This window comes from Dermochelys coriacea, chromosome 6, assembly GCF_009764565.3.
Source record: "Dermochelys coriacea isolate rDerCor1 chromosome 6, rDerCor1.pri.v4, whole genome shotgun sequence".
NCBI classification, from domain to species: Eukaryota; Metazoa; Chordata; order Testudines; family Dermochelyidae; genus Dermochelys; species Dermochelys coriacea.
Window position 1 is genome coordinate 101,468,857 of NC_050073.1, and position 24,577 is coordinate 101,493,433.

Genomic DNA, 24,577 nt, shown 5'->3' on the forward strand with positions numbered 1-24,577 from the left:
TTGAGGTGGAGTACCAGCAGCACTGTAGCCGCGGAGTCAGAGCGCTCTACGTGCCTTGCCAGTGTGGACGGGTAATGAGCTAGTGCGCCTGGGGCTCCTTTATTGCGCTGTAACTCGCAAGTGTAGCCAAGCCCTGAATCTGGGATTTTCAGTGATGGCTCCTAAAGGAGTTAGACACTCAAATCCCATTGAATTTCAATGAGTATTAGGGCCCAGACCCTCACATTTAGGTGCCCTAACTCCCATTGAAATCAAAGCTGAAATCAATGGGAATTGGAGTCTAAATACCTTTGAGGATCTGGGCCTTCGTGCCTAATTTCCTTAGACTCCTTTGAAAATCCCGTGCTAAATATTATGGGGCAGATCCTCAGCAGTTAATTATCAGGCCCATTGAAGTCAATGAAGCTATAACAATTTACACCAGCTGAGGATCCATCTATATAAAGATATATCTAGATATACACGCACATTTGTAAATTCAAAAAACAATTAGAGTTGCTGAGTGATGATTAAGTCACATCATTCACAAATCTCAAGCACTTAAAATAAGGACATGGATAGATAAGAATATTATAGATCTTATATATCCCACCTAAATAATGTTTTCTTTATTTAGTAATGTATATTCTACCACAACAGGACAATCTGAACTCTGACCCAAAAGAAGTAATAGTCTTTTACCAGTAATCTCAAAGCACAAACACTGTGTGTCATTAATGTGAACATAGGTAACTTGTTTTTTTTCAAAAGGGTTGTGTGTTGTATCAACTATTCCCCACTCCACCCATGCCAACCCACAGAGTGTGACCCAGTAGTTGTGCCCTGACAACCCATCTAAGATATGCACACCACAAACTGAGAAACACCGACCTAGACAATGGCTAAGAAGGAAAATCTGAATATCGTGTCTGTGGGGCTGTACTGCTGTTAAACTGAAGTGGAACAGAGCCTCTGACAGACACTTCCTGCACAGGACTCACTAAATGCAAATGGTGAAGCTATAGTCAAATTATGTTGTATATTTGTAAGTGTAATTAAGTTTCCTTAATCCTTTAACTTGCTCTATATACACAGGGCCATATCTTGCACAGTGGTCTGATAATACTGAAGTAGTAGCACTATCCATAGGAGGTGTGGTGTATTGTGTGTTATATTGGAAAAAGCTAGTGAGTTACACTATTTCATTGACATTTTCCTTGTGAAATACACTAACAACGTTCCAGGAAATCAATCTAGAAAGAAATTGTAAGGTTTGCCTGCATATCACTTGCATGAAGGTCAGTAGAAGAGGTGTGTCAAAGCCAGAACTATTTATACATCTTTAGGAGAGCTCAGATCAAACGGGTCCTGGATCTGAACTTCTGGTTTTCATTTTGCAGAAACAAACCCATCCCTTAGTTCTGTCCATCTGGAATTAAAAGATCTTGTGACTTTAAGGTCAGACTGCATAGCAAACCTAAGAAAAATTATCCACAGCTTCCAGGAGCCCTGATTTGGCCAGGATTGTCCTAGATTCTAAAACTCAATCCCCAGTAATTTCAGTCCCAGCTACTGTTCTAGGTCTGTGATGTTGCTATGTCATGTCTTCCTGAATCACAGCCTCTCCTGGCTGTTCAGCAGCACAGCCTATTGATTCCTGCTGGCTGCTTCTTATCTGTAACTCTCAGCCCTGCTACTGGAGGCTGGCACCAACTCTTTAATATTTTTAATGACTCTCTTTGTGTCTTATGTTAGTATCAAGTGGTAAATGTAGAAGGATCATGTGGATAACAAAAACATCCTACAAAAATTTCTGACTGAATCCTAGAGATTCTGGGAAAATTTCAGACAAAATTCTGTTCTGATTTCACCATCGTTCCGCACTGGTTTCCAGTGCCCTAATCACAAACCAGGCTAAGGACTTTCTTTGTTAGGAGTTGTGACATCAGTGCAGCATGGTGAAATAAATTAGGACACCTGAGTAAGAAGAAAAAGAGATGGGTTCCTTTTTAGTCATGATAATGAGAGAACAGGATTTCCCTTTACTAAATGGGCATGGATGGGAGACAAGAAGCCAAACTAGAGATCAATCTGACCAAAGAAAGAACAGCATGCAGCATGATGCCACTGTTTAAAAGGTGAATAAGACTTAAATAGAGATAATCCCCAAGAAACTCTCTAGAGTTCAGGTCACCAACTAACTAGCTGGTTAACTCCTGTAGGGATTAATGTTTGAAATTATTATATCTGACAGATGTTTGTAGAACAGGAATTACCATATAATACCCTGTACTAAAAACAGTAAGAAACAAAAGTGCAGCATGGGTACAAATTAGAGCTGAGATTTCAGAAATCATTGATATAATCTTGGATTAAGACGTAACTTTTGTTTGCCCGTCTTAAGTATTTTTCTGTTTCTTCTGCACTTTCCTGGCAGTCGATTTTTCTTCCCTGTACTGCTGAGAAGAATCTGATTGACATATTAGCCGACTATGCCTCGGTTACAGCTCTACAATCTCAGGAACAGAGGGCAGAATTTAGCCAACTTCTTCAGTCAACACCAGCGCTATTGCTGTTGAGCCAGGGATTTCCCAAACGGGACTTGTGTTTCATGCATCTCACTTTTCTGATGCTCAAGCTCATTAGGCATTGTCTGTCTCCTGACTTCCTGGAACTTTTGGAAAATAAAATGCAATGTTTTCCCAACTCAGATCTGATGTCTTGAGCCACTGTTACTGTTAGGCTTGCTAGCAAGTCAAACCTGCAGGATGGCGCCATTGCTACACTGGTTGTGGTTTACACTTCCACCATCAGAGCATGCTGAATCCAGTTTATCTGCTCCAAGGCACACCCAGATTGCACTCTCCCTCACACCAGTGTAAATGCAGAGTAACTCCACTGAAGTCAACGGAATCTTTGTGGATTTGGACTAGTGTAAATGAAAGCAGACCCTGACCCATGTCATCTTAATTTGCACCTTACTAGACATGATTTCTAGGATTAAGATGAATGTGAAGACGAAATAATGACTGGAAAGGTAGAGCAAACATGGGGATCGAAAAGAGGAAACGGTCAGGTCTGATTCTCCTCTCACATAAGTGTTACACCCATGTATGTCCATTGACTAAGGGAAGATACTCCCGGCTCACATCCATTCAAGTGAGTGGAGCGTTAGGTCCAGGAAATGTAAAAGCAAAGCAGGGAGAAAAGAAGAACACTGTAAAGACTCAAAATCCGAACAGAAGAAGTCAGCTGGAAGAGAAACTGTGTACTAACTTAGCCCCCAGAAGACCCCCTGTGATAGAGTGCTGGGCAAGAACTGCTGACTTAGCCCTCTGTCACATCAGCTCCCATTAAGGGAAGTAAATTGGAGCTGGCTAGAGAAAACCTGTGCCTAATTGTGGCACCTTAGAGACTAACAAATTTATTTGAGCTTAAGCTTTTGTGAAAGCTTACGCTCAAATAAATTTGTTAGTCTCTAAGGTGCCACAAGTCCTCCTTTTCTTTTTGCGGATACAGACTAACATGGCTGCTACTCTGAAACCTGTGCCTAATTGGTGAATGGGAGACAGCTGCCAGCGCAATTAACCTGGGTTTACATAAAAGGCTGGGAGGAAGGAAGCTATAGCTTTTCCTCAGCCCTCCAGGGTACAGACACTAGCACCCAAACTGTGTATGGTGAAAAGGTGATGGGAGCACAACCCATAAATAAACGGCACCAGTGGTTACTGAACTCCAGGTTTTCTGAGTGACTTTGTCAGCACAGCAGGGGCAGGAGCCAAGAGGGCCCTGCAGAGCCCTGCTATACCCCCTCAGAGACTGTTAGCTAAAGAAACAGATAAAGAGCTAGGCTAGAAGCTAAGGACCAAAATTCTCCTTTCAGCTACAACTGTGCAACCCCAGTGTAGGCAACTGAGAGTATAGCTTGGGGCAGAATTTGGCCACAGCTTGAAAAAGCAAACTAAAGACAGGAAGGTGTGAACATCAAAGAGAAGCATCTTAGGAGTTTACTGCTTCTATGTTCCAAAAAATAAAATGATCTATCTGGTATTCTGAAAGTGAATTAAGATCCCTCTTACTATCAAGATGATGATTACACAGTCCCTACCATGACAGAAGCTCTCTTAGCACAGGGCTCTGTGCAGATAGAAATGAATGAAACTTTCTTGCTGTGCTGAGGAGCAAGCCCATCTATCCAAAAATAAACCAGCTTCATACCTTGGGACTAGCAAGGGGCAGAGGTTAGAATGTTCATAGGTGAGCCTCCTCACTGTCCCGTCCGCTCTCCCTTGCTGGGAGTAAATCCACAGTGGCTGTGGGATTTACTACAGCCCTATAGCATCTGGGCTAAGAATGTACTCCCTAGGAAGGAAGCAACCTGGGGCAGCCATGTAAGGCTGAAATACACATTTACTTAGATCATAAGTGCTTTGGGCATGGACTGTCTTCGTGGTGTTTGCACAGCACCTAGTACAATGTCTACGGCTAGGGCAATGAAGCACTATGGTGATAAAAATAAACAACAGTAACATTGTGCAGCTGGTTCTACAGGGGAGATACTCCCTTACAATAAGAAGCAGCCTCTGTTGATGACTATCCTAGTCTCATGGAGCTCAGCAGCCACTAAGGCAATTTAGGATGGACAGAGCCCATCACTGATAAATTACCATTTATGAGCACAATTCCTCTCAGTCCCAAAGCTGATCGTAAACTGATATTGAGATTTCATAATAATGCTTCACTTTCTGCACGTGCCCCCAAGGCCTGACTTCTCAGTTAATAAAGTCCCCATCCCTTTAGTTTGAAGGAAGCTGTTTTCAGGCTTAGGTTAAATGAAGGTTTCAGCAGGATTTTTTTTTTCTTTGCTGGCACTTTCAAACCCATCAATGTTGCAGCTGGGTGAAAAGCAGCAGTGTAAATGGTAACTTTTGAATCTAGACAGTTCTGTGTTCAAACATGAATTCAAGTATTCCTATAAATAAAACTGGTTAGATGTTTTCAAATAAGCCCAAAGTCCACATGCTGCAAAGGAAACACAGGTCATTAAACATTGAAGCCAATGGAGTTACTTAAAGGATTATTTTGGCTCACTGTTTAATCTACCATACTTAAATGATGCTCTGGGCAGACTGGCTTAGTTGCAAAGTAATAATCTGCAACTCTGAACTGCTGCATGGGTTTGATTCCCAGTCTATGGGCTACCGGGGAGACAAGAGATCTCCTGTTGCTTGACCTCCAGTAATTAGGGGACAAGGTTGATGTGTTCCTAAAACAGTTTAGTCTAATTCTCCTGGGCCACAAAGTGGCTGTGACACATCAGGGCCACAAGAATTGTAGGGTACAAAGCAGGATAAAATTTCTTCAGAGCTCTGTCAAAGAACTAGAAACCCCCGCTGGGGAAAGAATACTTTTGACTCTGTAGAAATGGTTGTTTCGCAGGACAAAAATGTGGCTTAAGTGATCATTCAGCAATATCTAAAGGTGTAGGGCCACTAGACACCACAGTGATGAGTATGGTGTAAATGCTGATCAACGGATTGATGTCAAAGGAATTTCTTCTAAAGTGCTGAAGGAATCCACTATCAGTATTCCTGGGTGGGGGAAAGGCATCACTCAAGCACTGACAAGCGACAAGTCAGCTACCCAACAACAGTAGCCAGCTTTAAAGTCAACCCATCCCTGTTTAAAACAGTGGGATCTGCTGATATTTAGTAATTTACATATTTATATTTAATCATTCAGCTATTAATTACTACTACTACTACTGCAGTAAGGTTCCCAGTTAGGCATCAGGGCGCCATTATACCAAGCTCTGTACAGAAAAAGAACACAGATACAGTCCCTGGCCCAGAGAGCTCACAAAATCTAGGATTCTCACAGTACACAGCTGGTGAATAAATAGACAATTGGGGTAGGAAGACCAGGCAACACTAAAGGGAAGGGTGTTTGTGTCTTTTAGTGACCGTGACATCTCATTTGTTGCAAGTGGCCACCAACATAACCAACGCCTGATGGAAAGGAAAATTTTAAGGGGGGATTTCAAAGAGATGATGGTGGCTTTGCAAATTGGGATGAGAAGTATCTTCCATAAACATAAGGGGTGGTATGGGAGAAAGTGCCAAGGTACTCCTCGGAAAAGCAGACAAGGGGGCTGCCGGGCATAAGTAACTTCAGAGCTCTGCCTTGAGCAAATAATTAACCTTTGTTAACAGGTGCTCTTATTACCACTACCCTCATTCTCTTTTCCCTCATGTGTTTCATCTCACTAACCATGAACTTGTTGATTCTAGTCTTAAATAAGATGATATGCTTCCCATGGCAGGGACCACATCCTTGTATGCTTTGCACATTGCCTATCATCACAATGGGGCTCCAACCCTGCCTGACTAGAATCTTTTGACACTAGCATAACAAATAATAATTTTCAAGTAACAGACTGATCTTGGGCACTTTGCCTTCAATCTACAAGGATTTTAGAGAAGCAAGTTTCCCATGTTTTGCTAGCCAGATTCACAAGCCCGTTTGGCAACCTGGAAAGATGGGAAAAGGAGTTAATTCTGCACTGAAAGTGTCTTTAAAAAATGTCTCTCTAGCGGACAAAGTGGGTGTTCTAAAGCAGAATGGGATTTAAAGCTTTGATGCTAAATCCACATCTATTTCTTTCATTCTCGAGCATGTAAGGCTGAGGATCCTCTCTACACAACAGCGCCCTACATCACCTGTATGTGAAGCACTTTTTATGCCCTCAGCACAAAAATTAATAGAGCTCTCTTGACCTCTACTCTGAAATTATGGGGTGAAATCCTGGTGCCACTGAAAACAACAGGAGTTTGGCCACTGACTTCCATAGGGCCAGGATATCACCCATGATTTCTCCAGGCTTACACGTCAACAATTACAGTTCTCCTTGGGTTCTTTCCTTCTGAGCAGGAGATTGAAACTAAGAATGAAGCCTCTGATACATTTACTGAGCCAACCTGATGTGCTACATATTTTACCTACAAACCAAATGCCAAACCCCTTGTATTTACTACCTGAACTATAGAAGATTCTTGCTGATTTACATAAGAAACATCATCTACATTTGTCAAGCATTGCTGTCTACCAGAAATATAGCCACTACCACAGAGACTGAAATGCAGCCATGCAATGAGAATGGTTGCATTAAGGAAAGTCAGTCACTACAATTACAGAAAGAAAAGGAGGACTTGTGGCACCTTAGAGACTAACAAATTTATTTGAGCATAAGCTTTCGTGAGCTACAGCTCACTTCATCGGATGCATTCAGTGGAAAATACACTGTATTTTCAATGCATCCGATGAAGTGAGCTGTAGCTCATGAAAGCTTATGCTCAAATAAATTTGTTAGTCTCTAAGGTGCCACAAATCCTCCTTTTCTTTTTGCGGATACAGACTATCACGGCTGCTACTCTGAAACCTACAATTACAGAGAATTTATTGCCCAGGGAAGACACTGATGTGACAGCTCCAGAGGTTGGTTTCTTCTGTTCATCCACAGAATATGTATGGCATGGGCAAATTTCCTCACACTGCCCTGCCATTAAATTGTCTTGAAAGGACAACAGGATAAGTCACTCTCCAAACATATTCTGCCCTTTGCCTCTCTGCTGAGACTGTCAATAGGATTTTGGTTACAGTGTATATAGGAGTCCATTGGGAACTGGACTGAGACCAACTCATTTCACATAAGTCCCCACACAGTCATCAGATGGTAACAGCTTTCAGTCACTGCTGACCCAGTCTGGATTCAAGCCAATCACCCAGAGGTGAAAGGCTCTATACCTCATTATTAGCAATCTGCCAAGCCATCCAGTCCCCAGTGGCTGCCTAATATAGATATCTTAGCTGCAGACATCCAAAGGTTCAGTGCATGTGTTGGCATTATAAAATGCTGGTTAGTTCTGTAAAATTGTTTTTTAGTCTAAAACACAATACCCTCTTTTCTCCTACAATTGCTTCATTATTATAACAGTAAAAAAACCTGGTGTCTGATTCCTTAAATCAGACACCACTGATCCACATAACAAACAGAGGCTACATTACAATTTAAAAATTACCCTAGCTCTTTAGTCACAATTTAATTTTCTTCTTGCTGTTGTTATTCCAGCCCATGTGCTAGCTTATTTACTTTCTTACAGGCTTCTCTACAGTGCTCATCATCATCATATTATCTCAGTGCCCCACATTCACAAATGGATCTTGCCTTACAACACCCTTGTCCGTTAGGAAAGGATGAGCGCCTTCATTTTAGACGGGGGCACAAAGGAAATTCAGGCCACGGTTTCCAATAGTGACCTGTGATTTAGGGTGCCAAACTTGAAACACATCAGGTATTAGTCTGTGGCAGAACTTGAAATATGAATCCAGCTCTCCCGGATCCCAGTCCAGTGCCTTAACCACATCACGATCCTTTCTCCCTTAACAATCGCCCACCTATAAATTGTTTCAAGGTTGCTTCACTTCACAATAGAAGTTGACAATATACTCCTTAGAAACAAGTGAGTATATTGGGTGAGGATATTGGACCAATAAAAGATATCACACCCCCCACCTTGTCTCTCTCATATCCTTGGACCAACACAGCTACAACACTGCAAACAATATACTGCTTGCTCAGGCAAAACTCCCAAAACTTCAATGGGAATTTTACTTAAATAAACAAGTGTAGAATCAGGTCAATATTTATTAGATAAATAAAAGGATTTTCAAGAAGGCTCTTGTTCTCTCAGAGTTAGTGTTGTCCTGAGTCTTCTGCTATTTAGAACCATGAAGCATGACATTCAAGGAAACCACAAGACACCCGTTGCACCAAAGTAATAAATGGGAGGGAATGTGTTTAGTGGCAGGACACAGGACTGGGAGCTTGGACTCTGGACCAGCAGTTCTATTCCTGACTCTGTCACTCAATCACTGTGGCACTTAGGTAAGTCACTTGGTCCCCATGTGCCTTTGTTTCCTCAACTGTAATAGAGATATTAATTATATTTACCTACCTCCCAAGGATGTTTGAAACATTCATGGGTCTGATTTTTCTCCCATAAAATCTTGTTTACCGTCTCCCTTCTTTTCCACTTTTCCCAGTACGTTATCTGTGCAATTTGGATGAGGCCTAGGATTAGGGCCTGACACCTGATCCAAAGCCCAGTGAAGTCAAAAGAAAGAGTCCTGTGGAGTTCAATGCATTTTGTATCAAGCCCCTGGTCTCCTATTGGCTGTAAAGTAGGATGGACAGCAATGGTGATATATAAATAAAACATCAAAACCACAAGGAATTAAGTAGTCTAATAACAAACAGCCTAAAGAGCACCAGGTGGGGCTGTGCCTTCTTGAGAAATCATGGCCTTTTTTTCTTGCAGTGCAATTAAGATGTATGCCCAAATTTATTTCAACACAGAAAGCACAGGCCATCAAAGATTGTTTATTAACTGAAGGCACGCACACACACATGCACAGCATGGCATCACCCTCCCTTACAACCAGTCCCAGCTTCTATGTTTACATTATGCAGACTGGGCTGGATAAGAGGCTCCTGTCATTAAGTGAGGCAGGGCTCCTTAATTCAGCAGAAGTTAAAAGTTCTGCAGCTGACATTGCAATGAATCATTTCATTGTAATAAGGCTGTTATCTGGGAGTAACTTGATTTAATCCGTCGTTGTGACAAGAGTCTTGGTTGTCACTGAATAGTGCAGGCACGAAACATAAAAAGCAATGGCTCTCGCCCCACCTTACTAAATCCATAAGTCAACCACAGCCAAGCACAATGATTAACAAATCTGGTGTATTTACTGTTTGCACTGGCTTTGTACAGCTGAAAGCTATCATCTTGCAGTGTTCTGAACTCATTTGTTGCTCTATTTAAAACCCCAGCTCCTGTGGATGAGTGATTATGTGAGAATCTTCTCTTTCATTTTAAAAGAAAAAGTACATTTCTAACCCACTTGGTTACAGAGAAGAGCTTGTACCCCAAAGGGAAACCCCTGAAAGAATAAATAGATTAAATAAAAAGAACTTTTTTTTTTAAATATTACGGCTTTTAAGCCAATTTCATTATTGGCTTTTGAACATCTGGGGTTAATAATGCTACATCTTGTTAGACCGTATCTAGAATCTCTACTCTCCAGATGAAACATGTCAATATCAGACATGGGCCTGAGCCACAAAATTTAGCTGCAGACCCAAGCTTTCCCAAAGTTCAGGGGTGTCTGGTTCTTGGATTTGGGCCTATTGTTAGTCAATATTGGGCTGAGTCTTAAAGGGGCCCCAACCAAGCCCCCATTTTGCTTCACCTATTTTATGTCTTTTATTGGACCAACTTCTGTTGATGAGAGAGGGCATATCTACACTACAAAATTAAGTTGACTGAACTTACGTTGGCATACAGTAGCTGCAGTAATTATATTGCTTGTGTATGTCTACACTTTGTTCCTTGTGTCGGCAGCGTGCATCCTCATCAGAAGCACTTGTGCCAATTTACTGTCAGTGTGAGGCATTGTGGCATGGCTTCTGAAAGACAGTAACAGTCGATGTAAACAACACAGTGTCTACACTGATACTGTGTTGACCTAACTACATTGATATTGATTCTATGTCTCTCGTGGAGATGGCGTTATTAAGTCTGTGTAGCAGGGCAGTTACATCGGTGAGAGCAAAATTTTAGTGTAGACACTTACATCATTGGGTCATTGACCTAACTCTGTAGTGTAGACCAGGCCTGAGACAAACTTTCGAGCTTACATAGATCTCTTCTCCAGGTCTGGGAAACTTAATGAGAATGTCACAGCTAAATGTAACAGATTGTTCAGCATAAGTAGTTCAAGGGACCAGAAGTTGGTCCAGTGAAAGATCTTACCTTACCCATGCTGTCTCTCTAATATCTTGGGACCAACATGCCTACAATAACACTATGTACAACTATTTTATACAGACAATTTAATGGAATCCACAATTAATTGAGGGCAGAAACTATTTAGATGTTACTGGAGCTGATCTGTATTCACAAAAGGAAGCTGGTCATGAACATCAACTTGATATTAAGTCAAATAGAAACACAACTATATCAGGCTTGAGAAAGCTGAGATGTAACTGGACCTTAGGAAGATTTATTTTAGCGTTAATGTCCTCCTTACCAAGTATTCCATCATAATAAGGTAAGGCCTGGTCTACGTTTAAAATTTTGCAGGCATAGCTATGTCAGTTAGAAGTATGAAACAAAACAAACCCCAATCACATCCCAACTGGCCTAGGTTATACCAGCAAAAGCCCGAGTGTAGACACAGTTATACCAGAAAAAAAGTCCAAAAAAATTATTTTATTTGAAGAACCAATATAAGCTGCATCTCCACGAGAAAGGTTTGCCAGTATAGCTATACTGGCAAACCTTTTTAGTGTACCCAAGGTCTAAGAATTAAAAAGCCAATGGTTTGTCACTACTAATGCTGATCCAGTACTGGATCTGCCAACCAACCATTTCAAGATGCTTTTGAGCACTTTCATTCAGAGCCTACAGTCTGAATGCACAGACCCAATTTTTACCACAGAGATATCCAACATCTAGTGAGTATTCGCTGTGGAAATGTTTCTCTTCGTTTACCCACCTGCAATATGAACAAGACTTTCGGGCTCACTCAAATGCTGGAAAATGCAGAAATATCTGTTGCTCAGAATGTCTATCCCCCTTTCATAAAATATAGTTTTATTTTTAAATCTCCTGGCTCTGATTTCGGGCTACACTTGGCACAGGACCAAAGGCTGGTGGAGGGAAAAGGAGAAGCACTGCATGCCACCTTCGCACCCTGGCTGCCTAGGGCCTGCTTGGCCTTGGCATACATTACAGTCAATTACTCTGTAATCATCTGTGGCCCTGGTGCATTCCAATGGACTCCAATTACCGCCTCTGCACAGACCACCACCATATGTGGCTTTTAAGGAATTAGTTGCAAACATGTAGCACTGCCCTTTTCCTGTATGTTTCTGCATGCACACTTTGCTGTGCACACTGAGATAATTGAGGTCATAATTATATAGTGAATTCAGTGCTTATGAAAGTGCTGGACTGGAAAGTCTTGGAAAATGGAGTCTTCCAGGTACAGTATGGGCACTACCCAAGCAAGCTACTCCCCAAAAGTGTCTGAATGCTGGAGGAACTACTTCTAGATATAAGAGGGTAACTCAATATCTGTGGCCAATTAAATTTTTGGTCTCTATGCCTGGGCTGCCAATGCAGATGCCAATAAGGACAGTGATTTTTGTAATCTGTCTAATGGGAACTGAATGAGACCATGATATTTCTTTCACATAAACCACCAACCAGCCATCATATGGTAACAGCTTTTGAATACCATTACTATTTCCAGCCTGCTGCTGGTCTGCATCACAACAATAACTGTTCTAAATATTTCTGCAACAAACCACAGTTTGCTCCTTCTCCCAGTTAAAGGGAACATTGTCAAAACTGACAGCCCCATATTTTTTTTATTACTAATTTTTGTACTACTTATTTGATTAATTTTTTAAAACATATTTACAGGCATCTATCCAGTGCTCCCCTCCCATAAATTAAAATTTACAACATACACATAAACAAAGAACTGCCCATAAATATATCGAACACAACAGCCTTACCAAAGAGAAAAACTGTCTCACTAAAGACCCCAACAGAGCTCAGGGCCCCATTGTGCTGTACAATCAAGCACTTGACAGGACACAGAAAACAAGAAGAGTCTTGCCCTGAGGAGCTAACACTGTAAAAGACCTATGTGATGCACCAGGCAATGCTTTGGACGTAAGGGTCAAAGATGTTGTCAGTGAGATCAGGTCTCAAAGGTCATGCAAAGGAAGGCTGTTCAAAAGGAGTAGCCTTTCAGGAAGGATCTAAAGGAGAGGGAGAGAACTCAGCATGTGGGTTGTGGGAGACTGCTTCAAGAGGAGAGCAGCAGGAGCACAGGGTCTGACCCTGTGAGGTGCCAAATGCTGACTAACAGGAGCTGAGAGCACTCAGTACTTCTCAGGATTGGGTCCATGAAGAACGTGGGAGCACAGGATTAGAGGAGAGCAATGATCTAAAGAGGAGAGTATCGTTACGTATTTTCACAGAAGGACTATCAGCTTTCACAGAGTTCGCTTCATTGTAACTCGTTCGTAAGCAATAATGTTCATGTGACTCACTCAGAGTTAGGCTTTCTGTAGAGATCAAGTTGCTTGGGGTAAGTGGTTACAATTTCCCTCAAGAGCCAGTTGGCTCACATCCTTGGCAACAAGAGACTCTGCATTTGTGCACGGCCACTACCCACAGTTTTGAGACCCTTTCAAAAAACACTGAAAAACAACTGATGCCTTTTATTATTTCTTTTTTACATTCCTTAACCAACAAGGAATCACTATGTACAAAGATTTTCGAACAGCTTGCAACAGACAAGGAGCTAGAAGTAATGTCCCAAGAAGTAACAGCAAATGGATCTAACTGGAAAGTGGTACTATTTGTATTATTTTTTCATTATTTATTTAGCACCATATGGGGGACATGATGATTTACAGGCATATGAGAAGACAGCCCCGCCATAAGGAAAATCCTGCAACCCTTACTCATTTGAGTAACCCTTACATATGTGAATAATTTCAACAGACTTCAGTGGAATTACTCATGTGACTAAGGGCTACTTGCATGAGTAAAATTTTGCTAAAAGAAGACCTAATGCAGACAGAAATCATAAACAGAAAACAGGCATTTGGGAACAGGGGAGTCAACAGAAAACAAGGGGATAGGGGAAAATGATGCAATGCTGCAGCTTTGTGTTTTTCCCCTTTACAGCATGGATGTGTAGAGTCTTGGAAGTGAGAGCACGGACTCTCAACTGAATGCTGGAGAAAACAGAGAGCTAGGGAAGAATCTTAAGGAAGACGTGGGGGGAGATATGCTCAGAGCTGCAGAAGCAGAAGACAGGTTTTGACAGGGTTCTCTTTTATCACACTTTTATCTGTGCCAAGCAAAGTATTGTGTAAGATCATAGTCCACCATATATCAAAGGCAGTTGATAGCGTTCTCAAAAAAGAGCAAGCTGGTTTTCGGAAAGAGTGTGGATGTACAAACCAGATCTTCACTCTACGAAACAGAACAGAACAGTGCTTAGAATGGCAACGGCAACTTTACATAAATTTCATAGACTTTGAGAAGGCATTTGATAGCATTCACAGGACCAGCCTATGGCGCATTCTGCAGGCATATGGAATTCCTTTCCGTATAATCAATGTCATCAAATGCTTCTATTTCAACTTTACACAAAATGTTGATCACAATGAGCTCAGTTTTGAAGTAAAAACAGGAGTACGTCAGGGATGTGTCATGTCTCCAATCCTCTTCAACATTGCCATCGACTGGGTAATGTAGCGTACAACAGAAGACATGCCAAGAGGCATTAAATGGACACTCTTCTCATCCCTTGAAGACTGGGAATTTGCAGATGATGTCGCTCTCCTATCACATACCCAACACCATATACAAGAAAAAAACAATTCTACTCAACGCATTCAGACAGCAAATTGGACTGAAAATCAATCGCAATAAGACAGATATCATGACCTTTAATATTGCCTCACCATCACCAGTACAGATAGAGGATTATGTTCTCACCAATGTAGAAATATTCACATACTTGGGCAGCACCATCAGCCAGGATGGTGGAACAAGCTAGGATATCTGGAACAAAATCAATAAGACCAGAAACACCTTCAGGAGCTTAAATACAGTCTGGAAATCATCAAAATACAACACCAAAACTAAACTCAAGATTTATCACTGCTGCGTACTTTCAACACTACTTTATAGTGCAGAATGCTGGGGAATGAGAAAGTATGACATGTCCAAGCTATCTTCATTCCATACAACTTGCCTCAGAAAAATCCTCCATATTCTTTGGCCCAGAACAATTGCAAACCAAGATCTATTGACACAGTGGAGGATCTGAGCACCATCATTGCCAGGAGGTGCTGGAAATGGATGGGTCATGTGCTTCGGATGGAAACTGATTCCATCCCCAGAGTAGCAATACGATGGACACCTGAAGGCAAGTGAAAAGAAGGTCGCCCGAGAACAACATGGCGAAGAGCTGTGGAAGCTGAGCTGAACAGCCTGGGGCACAGCTGGGGAACCATTGAAAGACTTGCCAGAAACAGACAGGAGTGGAGGAGCTTCGTCACTGCCCTAAATGCTGTGAACCTGCGCCACAAGGTGGATAGTGCAGTTGCCAAATGGGACAGAGATAAGAGGGGGAGGAACAGGAGGGAGTACAGCAAGAAAGATGAGAGGTTCCATTTCTGACACATTGATTTTGTGGACTGTTGTTCCATAGCTTAGTACAAGTACAACCCCCAAAAACAATGTCTGTTGTTGGAGTACAACAGATAGCAAAGGAGAGCATGGTGATATAGGGTGAGCCTTATGGAGCTGACGCCAAACAACAGGGAATAAATTGTCTCTGTGGTTCCTTTGCCCCAGTCACTCAACCAACAATTTCAAATGAGTTTCCCTTCCCTGCCCCTTTGGTGGAAGCAACTCCCCTTCTGGAATAATGATTATTTATTCTTCATTTTTACTGGCCCCCACAACTGTCAGTCAAACAGCGTGGGCAGGATTCCCTGAACAGAGTATGCCAGCAACACATCTACAACACTGGAGTACTGTGTGCCAAGTTGTAATTACACAGCTTTGCTATGTGGCCTTGGATGAGCCATGATGGCCAAGTAATTACACACAGGGAAATGTGCCTTTTACATTAACCCTTGAGGGCTACGAGTCAAGGCTTGTTCACAATGTAATCGGCTAATAAAGAGCAAATTACACATTGATGTCAGAGATTTATACTCTTGATTCCAAGTTGTTAAGGACCAAACTGCAGATGTCTGCCTTCCCCTCTTCCCCCAGCCACTGGCCACATCTTTCATTTTAAATGAGATTTCATTCTATCAGAGCACAAAATGGGACACTATCATTAAACTGTACCAAAGTTTCCAGGGCAAACTCCCATTTTCATTCCATTGTTACTTTACATTTATTTACACAGTGTCCTTAATATAAAAGCAATAGCAAAACGTGATAGCTGATTTTAAGTGCTTAAAGAGTTCTCCCAGGATTATAACTTTAATACAACTTGGAGGCAGGGGGCAGTTTGCCCAGGCACCTACAAAAGTGCCACGGAGTCCTTGATGTCTATGTAGTTATTTATATTGTACTCACCATCATGACTGTCTGAACACTGAGTAATAATACCTACCTCCTACGTAGCACTCTTCATTGGTAGTTCTCACAGTGCTTTACAAAGGTCACAATCATTAGCCCCATTTTACAGATAAGGCACAGAGACATGAGGTGACTTGCCCAAGGTCTCCAAGCAAACCAGTGACAAAGCTGAGACTAGAACCTAGGTCTCCCAGCTCTATCCACTAGGCCATACCGCCTCCCATAGTGTTAACATCCACAATGTCTACCAGACAGGACTTCGTTTTTACATTTTCATCCAACAGAGCCAGACATGGAAAACTGCCTAGTGAAGAAGAATTAAGGGTGATAGAATCTGGACTTGCAGTTCTAGGTATCACGGACACAGAGCCAGATCCTGCAAAGAGAGCCACGCAAACCCTTCCCATGGTGCAGAATACTCAGTGCTCCACTTCAAGGACACCATTTGCTATGGGGTGAGAAAGCAGCCCCACCACTTCGTTTTCCACTCCCTCCACATTTTTCATAGGTCTGTATTAGTGGAGGGCAACCTGTGGCGCACAAGTGGCCCGTCAGGATTTACACGACTGTCAGCAGGCCCGGCTGCCAGTAGGTCCCTTTGGCCATGAACGGTGACCCTCGCCCACTGGGAGCTCCAGGCACCCATGCCTGCAGATGGTTAATGTAAACACTGTCTCGCAGCCCGCCAGTGGATTATCTTGATGGGCTGCAGGTTGCCCATCACTGGTCTAATATGCACCACTTCTTCTCCCCCCACCCCAATCTTTGCAGGCTAGATAATCAGATATAAGGTTCTATATGCTGATACAACTTTGACCCCCCACAGAATTTTTCTGAAATGACATTGCTGCTCTACTTGGTCACAAGGGGCCTGTACACGTGAAACTGTTTACAGGATCGGGCCCCTGACCAGCTTCAGCTCTTTGTAGTTTATGCAATACCAATTAAAGATGTTTTCATTTTGTGCTCATGTTGCAACTCCAAACAGATTGGAATTTTTAAAGGGAACTCCCAGCTAGCCTAGTATAGTTCTCAGTTTCACTATACTGATCCTACCACATGTTTGGGGAGGAGGGGGGAGCAGATGTTAAAATGAGTATTACCACTAAGGACTGTACCACAGTAGCTCTCACACCACCCACAGGACTGCTTGGGTTAACTGTAAATACATTATATTACACTATGTCTATGTCCAATACCAGAATGCCATTGCACTACTCCTCTCCCTCCTCCCTTCCTGCCGACTGACAGGGACCTGCTGAATGCAACAGAGTGCAGGTGCGGGATAAAACACTGAATGGAGCTTCAGGAATAATATTAGCACCCCAGGATTCAAGCGCAGGGCAAATCCCACCAGTTAAGTGGTTCTCAACCTTTCCAGATAACTGTACCCCTTTCAGGAGTCTGATTTGTGTTGCGTCCCCCCAAGTTGCAACCCACTTAAAAACTACTTGCTTACGAAATCAGACATAAAATTACAAAAAGCGTCACAGTGCTCTGAAAATTTGCCTACCGTCTTCTTTTTACCCATGTAATTATAAAATAATTCAGTTGGAATAAAAATGCTGAGCTCACACTGCAGCGTAAAGTGCACAGAGCAGTATAAACAAGTTACCGTCTGTATGAAATTTTAGTTTGTAGTGACTTCGCTAGTGCTTTTTATGTAGCCCGTTGTAAAGCTAGGCAAATCGCTAGCCGAGTTGACGCTCCCCCCGGAAGACCTCTGAGCACCCCTGGTTGAGAACCACGGCCCCAGCTGGTTCCAGGGCACCGCCAGGGGCAGGAAAGAGTTAAGCTCTGCGGCCACCCAACTTGGTGGCTTCTCCTCTCACGTTGAGCGCGACTCACTCATTTCCCCAAGCCCTGCAGTGGCGCTGGAACAATTTGTATTGGGGGGAGGCGGGGGCGGAAGGCGGAAACCATGTATTTGGGTTGTTGTTCTTACTTCAAGCCAGGGGGTGCAGCACCCCCCCACCCCCCCCCCCCCCCCTTCCCAGCACTCATAAAGCGCGGCTCCCTACGCTGCCCAGAAAAAGTTTCTCCAGCAGAAGGGGGGACGCAACGTGCCAATCTCTCCTCTCCACTTGTCAACACGCCGATCCTGCCCGCCACGGCCTTGCCACGGGGCTGGGACCTGGAGGGCTAGCGGCCCCAAGGCGTTCAGCAGCCGTGAATGTGAAAGCGACATGCAGAAGAGCAGAGCTCTGCCCAACTGCAGGGTACCCCGCCGTGCTCGCGTTCCCCCTTCCCCAGAGCCCGAAAGGGGCCACTTACCCAGCAGGGGCATGGGTGGCGGGGGGCTGCTTGGGACGAGCCTCTGCAGGAGGAATCCGGGAGCAGCCAGCTGCGGCAGTGGCGCCTGCAGGGTTTGAAGGGCGTTTGCTGAGGCCCCTCCTTCACGGGCTCCCTCCCCTCCTCCGTCCTGTCCCCGATCGGCCTGACATTGCCCGTCCCCGCCCCATGCAAGCCAGGGAGGCGAGAGCAATGGCGAGCGGTGCCCTGCCCAGCAGCGCCGATGCCCCCGGCTGGGTGGCTGCAAGTCCGCAGGCTGCGGCTCTGGATCGTCTCCAGTTCCGGCCCGCGTGTCCCCCGCCCGCGGGCTGCAGCTCAGCCCACCCGTAAGTACCCCCTCCCCGTGCCATGCTGGTAACCCGGGGGGGGGGGGCACGGAGCCCCGCAGACAGCGGCAGCCCGTTATGTAACCTCATCAGGGGGCTTATGCAATGGGACAAGCTCTGGGCGGTGCCCTGGCGTTCAGCGCTAGCCTCCGCAGGGGCTGGCACAGAGCGAGGGGGCAGCTTTCAGCTGTGTCACACTCACATCAGAAAGCCAGCTCCCGCTTTCTGCATTGCCTTGGCACTTTCGGGTGACGAACAGCACAATCCGCTTGTCTGCTAAGCATGGCCTCTCTGCCTCGTCCCTGCCCATCTCCTCAATCCCGCAGCGTGTGTGCGATCACCCCCCGGCTCCTTTCCAACGCAACAGATTGCTATGTCATACACACGCAGGATTAGGACTTCATCCTGGGAAGAAGCAGAAGGAGAAGCTGAGTTAAGAGGGAGAAAGATTTTATTCCAGCCAGAGTCTCCTCTGCAATGGGCATGGCATTACAGGGAGAAGTAAAGGAGGTTTGTGGTAACCTACTTCCAAACATCATAAGGCCCTACACACAGCAGGTAGGTTGTCTGACTCTGAAGGGTCTTGCCTTTCAAACTCAGTTATTTTAATCCAGTGTTGTGCACATCCAAGAGCTGTGTATTACTTTCAAAGCAGCATAAGAACCATGCATTTAACAGAGCAGGCTGCTTTCTCTTTATATCTTTTTCATACACCCCTTTTGAGAAATAAATGGTGACCTTACAAAGCAATTACAGATGCATCGAGGACTACACACACTACTGTCACAAGGATAATCAATTCCATCAAAAAAATTTGAACAGCACCTTCTATTTTAATATCCATGATTATTGTTTATGTTACAGTAGCATCTCCTTGCTCAAACCAAGAATTGGACTTGATTGTGCTAGGTGCTGTACAAACACAGTAGCAGATGGTCCCTGCCCCACAGAGTTTATAATCTAAATAGACAAGACAGTCAAAAGGAGATAACTCTGCCTCAATTTCCCATTTGCATAATGAAGATGCTAAATCTTCAGTCTTACAAAGAGTTATATGCTAAATTTAACCAGTATGGTCAACCTCAAAAATTCAAAAAGCATTACTCTTGTCTCCATAAAGTCACAAGTCTGGCTTAATAAATGTTTTAATTCCCTTCTGATTTTTTAACCTTGAGGCTCTGCATTTTTGTGTTTTTCTCTGCAACCATGACAGCTAGAAACTTACTTTATAAAAAGGCAAGAGTCTCACGTAATCACATGACTTCAGGAACAGGGGCTTTATGAAAGTCCCCAAATATTATGAGACTCGTGATAAAAGTTGGCAATGCTGCTTTATACTTGGGATAGCCCCATTGAGACTACACAAGCAATCTGCAGCAGACCTGGAAATTGGACTCAGGCTCTCAGTCCCAGACCAGTTCCTTAACCACAAGGCTATCTTTCCTCTTGACTTACTGCCCATAAATCAGGCTAATAGTTTCACACTTAGTCATATAAACCAATAGGAAAAACAATTCCAATTTGTCACGAAAACATATATCAATAAAACAATTTACTTTAAAACATTTATAAAACAACCAAAGCTCATTCAAAGTAAGAACTAAGAAACTGAAAAACACAGACTTTTGATTGAGAATGGAAGTGAACATCACGTTACCGTATGCATTTGATCAAGATAAATTATTTACCCTGCAAACAAATATATTATGCTTCTGCCCATATTATATATACATTTATATAAAAACAGAAAGACCAAAGTGTTTTGATTTTCCAGCAGTATGGTAGTCTTTGTTTACATAACCAAATAAAGGAGCCCAGGCAGCAACAAACATCCTACAGTTTGACCTGTAGCATCAGAGCATTTAGCTATAATCATTAAAAACCACATTGTATCAAGCAATTCCCTGGGTAATGCTTTTCTGTATCCTCATAACATAATTGAAACAAAAATCAAATAAATACATAGAACTTTGCATTACAATTATTCATAAGGTTTAAGTGAGGGTGCATTCCTAAAAGAAACATCGGGGAAAATCTAAACAGATGAGGGTTTTGGTTATTTTGGTTTAATGTTAGATCTAAACTTTCCATTGCTGGGACACATCCACTACAACATTTCTTCAATCCATTAAAAAAGTATAGCCAAAGTGACTGCATTGATCCCTGAACTTGCTTTTAGATGTGTTGGATTTAATAAAAAAATATATATTGCATGTAGCTTATACACTATTATCTACATCTATAACTAAGTAAAACATACTGGCTAGCAAGGATGTGCATCACTGGTTGCTGCTACACAGAATCAGAACTGCTCAACTTCACATCACAATCCCTGAAAGGTATTTAGACAACTAATCCTCATGGATTTCAATGGGAATTAGGCACCTAAATACCTCTGAGATTCTGGGCCCACAAACCCCTGGACTGGTACACTGGCCCTTGGCAGTAAAGTTCACCTAGGAGTGACAGGGTGAACTTACTAGCTAGTGTGTCAAGGGGCTCAAAGGAATATGGCAGCATAGAGAGTGGCCAGGCTTCCCAGGCCATCTTCTACAAAATAGTAGAGGCCAAAGTCCACATAGCACTTACAGAGGAGCTTCCATAAGCCTGGGTGAAGGGGGTACAATGGTGCAGACGTGACAGTGCCTGTTCCATATCCATGGATCCATCTGATTTTCTTATCTTTAGCTTGTGGAAATGGATATAACCCTGAAGCATTATGGGCTCCATCTGTGTATCAAGATAGATTAATCATATTTTATTCTGTATCTACATCTACATTAGAAACGTTGATTCAGTCACTATTATGAGCAAAGGGGCCACCCTAATGGAGGCACTGACTCATTTGCTAAAAGTCCTGCAAATAAGAAATGAAGTTAGACTCTCTGATCTGGTTTCAGAGTAGCAGCCGTGTTAGTCTGTATTCGCAAAAAGAAAAGGAGTACTTGTGGCACCTTAGCGATTAACAAATTTATTAGAGCATAAGCTTTCGTGAGCTACAGCTCACTTCATCGGATGCATTAACTCTCTGATCTGTTAAGACAGAAAAAGATGGTCTAATGCATTCAGAAAGATTTCCCTTGCCATTTGAACCGCCCCAAATGGTCAGTGTTCAGAGATACACTTTGAAGGTTGTGTTGTCTTTACCATTAAATCAAAATGTTGATTGCATTGATCTTCTTTTCTAATATTTTCCATGTTGATACCAGATTTTGTATTTTTAGCTGTTACACATCTGATTAGCTCTTGCCATTGACGACAGTTTGTGATATGCTTAAGTATAAAAGTCATTATCATTGTACAGACAACCAACATGATTAAACAAATCCTCATGCTTATAAAATCAGTCTGCTATGCAAACAATGGAAGGCTGACCTCAGCAGGCTATCACTTCGCACCTAAAAAAGTAAGGAGGGATTAAATGATTAAGGATGAACTACAGGGATGGAGAGCCTGTCAAAAAAACTGAACAGCAGCTCTCTTTCTAAATATACATTTTTTCTCTCCCAAAAATAAAAGTCTTCTCTCGCTGACAGACATTTGTGGTTGGTTTAATGTGCAGCAGTTTCACACATTTCCTGTAACAGGCAGAATGCCTAAGAGACTGGGTGGAAAGCAACAAACAGTTGTGGGCAAGCAACAGTAACATTTACATTGGCACGATTTGATCTTTATGCGGAACCTGTGCAGCATCTTTACAACAATGCGGAGGCATTTGTACCACAAGGTAACTTGGCTCTTCTCTTTTTAGTGCAATACACCCATTTGCACATTCTTGTGGTTGATGACAAGCAGACATTATAGAGAATCTATGAAATTCTGATGTTTCCCTTTTATGTTGTTTGTGGACAGGCATGTACCCAAACCAGAGAGAACTGCAATCCTTACATTCCTGAAAAATATTATTCAAATGTTAATGAGTCACTTGGCAGACCTGAAAAAGTGATGTAAGAAGCAGGCCATTTGTGTGATGTACCAATGATACATGTCTTTGGAATGATAAAAACCGTAACATCAGGGCTTCTCCTGTCATAGTGTAGATTTTAAAGAATGTTAATATTAAATCAGTCTGTTCTTTGATGCCGCACATGGCTGTACAGTGGACATTCAGAGGATGTCACTAGACGAGGTTATAGAAAACTTTTTTCCCTATTGGGAAGGAAACAAAAAGCATTCTAAAATCCAAAGACAATGGGTCAAATCCTCTGAGGCACTGCTCATATATCTTGCGCACTCAAATATTACACTCACTAAAACAGGAGTTTTGTTGCTGCAAGGAATATAAGTAAGTTTGGACCTTTTGTCTGAGCAATCTTGGTAGTGCCACTTAACAGATGATACCCAAATCAGGTACAAAGGATATCTGTTAAATGCTTTTCTCCTGGCTGTCATATATGTCCAAAGAAGTAGCAAGTCCCTGTAGCATCCTTACATTTGAAGAAAGTTTAGCACATACCAGAAGAGAACACAGTGGACAAGATCCTCAGCTGATGTAAATCAATGCAATTCTATTGAAGTCAATAGAGCTATGCCAATTGACACCAGCCGCGGATCTAACTCAATTACACTTACACAGTTATGGGCAAAACAGTTTTATTACAACATATGGTCTGCACGCTAAGATTCTTCCCATGAATATAACATTTGCTTCAGTATGGCAGTATTTCTGAGTGTACACACTGTGTAGCAACAATCTTTATCCATATTTTGGAGACATTTGAATCTTTCAGGACATTGAAAATATTCATAAAAATACAGTTGTCACACCCTTGATCAAGTTCCCCCTGCTGGACACTCACCATTGTTGTGTTTTGATCCACACTGCTCATGCATGTGCTTTTATGCTCCCCATTATCTGGGCAAGCTTTAGTCAAGATCTCTGGGTTCAGCCCCTCTGAGACACTTCATGGGCACAGAATCTGTCTGATATCCCTCTTCTGGAAGGCACAGGAATGCTGAGTCCCTAAGACACCACGATAGCTGAAGCACCCTCTTATGGCACTCTGGTTTATAATTTACCTGATAGTTGTAGCAAATAGACACAGATTTTGCAGGAGGATACCTAAAACAATCACACTTTACTTTAGGCAGCACAATATATATATAAATTCATAGAAAATAAGTACACAGTTCCTTGCCTCTTTTTCCTCACCACTCTTGAGAGTTCTTTGGGATTTGATCACAGTCCTCAGGGGGGTGTAGAATTCTTCCTCTCCCCCGAGGTGGGGGTTGTTCCCTAAGTTTTACTATTTGTTACTACCATAAGTTCAATGCAAAATATGATTATGCACATACACGCAGTCCCTTAAAGTGCTTCTCTGGGAAGATTTATCCTTCTCAGTCTCTGTGGAATAGTACCCAGCCTTTATGTAGCACATGCCAGCTACTTAAAGTTGAAAAACAAGGGATAGTCCCACAGTATCCTTCAAATTCCCCTTGAGTTTTTGCAACAACAGTCTGTAATTTGCACAGCCTGCAGCAGTTCTAGTCGTCTTCTCCAGTAGGGCGAGGAGCCACCAATCTAATCCAACAAAACTAGCAAAATCCCTGAAACACAGTCCTTACAGCAGGTTTCAGAGTAGCAGCCATGTTAGTCTGTATTCGCAAAAAGAAAAGGAATACTTGTGGCACCTTAGAGACTAACAAATTTATTTGAGCATAAGCTTTCATGAGCTACAGCTCACTTCATCAGATGCACCTTATAGCAGACGCTTGTAGTCTTCATGT

The 24,577-nt window shown here is 42.7% G+C and overlaps 1 protein-coding gene across 7 annotated transcripts in view; it reads right to left on the reverse strand.

Moving 5' to 3' along the window:
* The window catches only part of SYNE3 (spectrin repeat containing nuclear envelope family member 3), a 92,638-nt gene extending 68,681 nt beyond the window's left edge, over positions 1-23,957 (reverse strand). For 5 of the 7 annotated variants that reach the window (XM_043517460.1, XM_043517457.1, XM_038404904.2 and 2 more), the window contains exons 1-2: positions 23,650-23,957; positions 18,507-19,255 (exon numbers count right to left, since the gene is read on the reverse strand). In XM_043517460.1, the coding sequence (XP_043373395.1) occupies positions 18,507-18,519 (13 nt within the window). In that variant the 5' untranslated portion in view covers positions 18,520-19,255; positions 23,650-23,957. The remainder of the gene's footprint in view (positions 1-18,506; positions 19,256-23,649) is intronic. The other 2 variants (XM_038404902.2, XM_043517459.1) reach the window with 1 other exon arrangement.
* Positions 23,958-24,577: the final 620 nt, after the last annotated feature.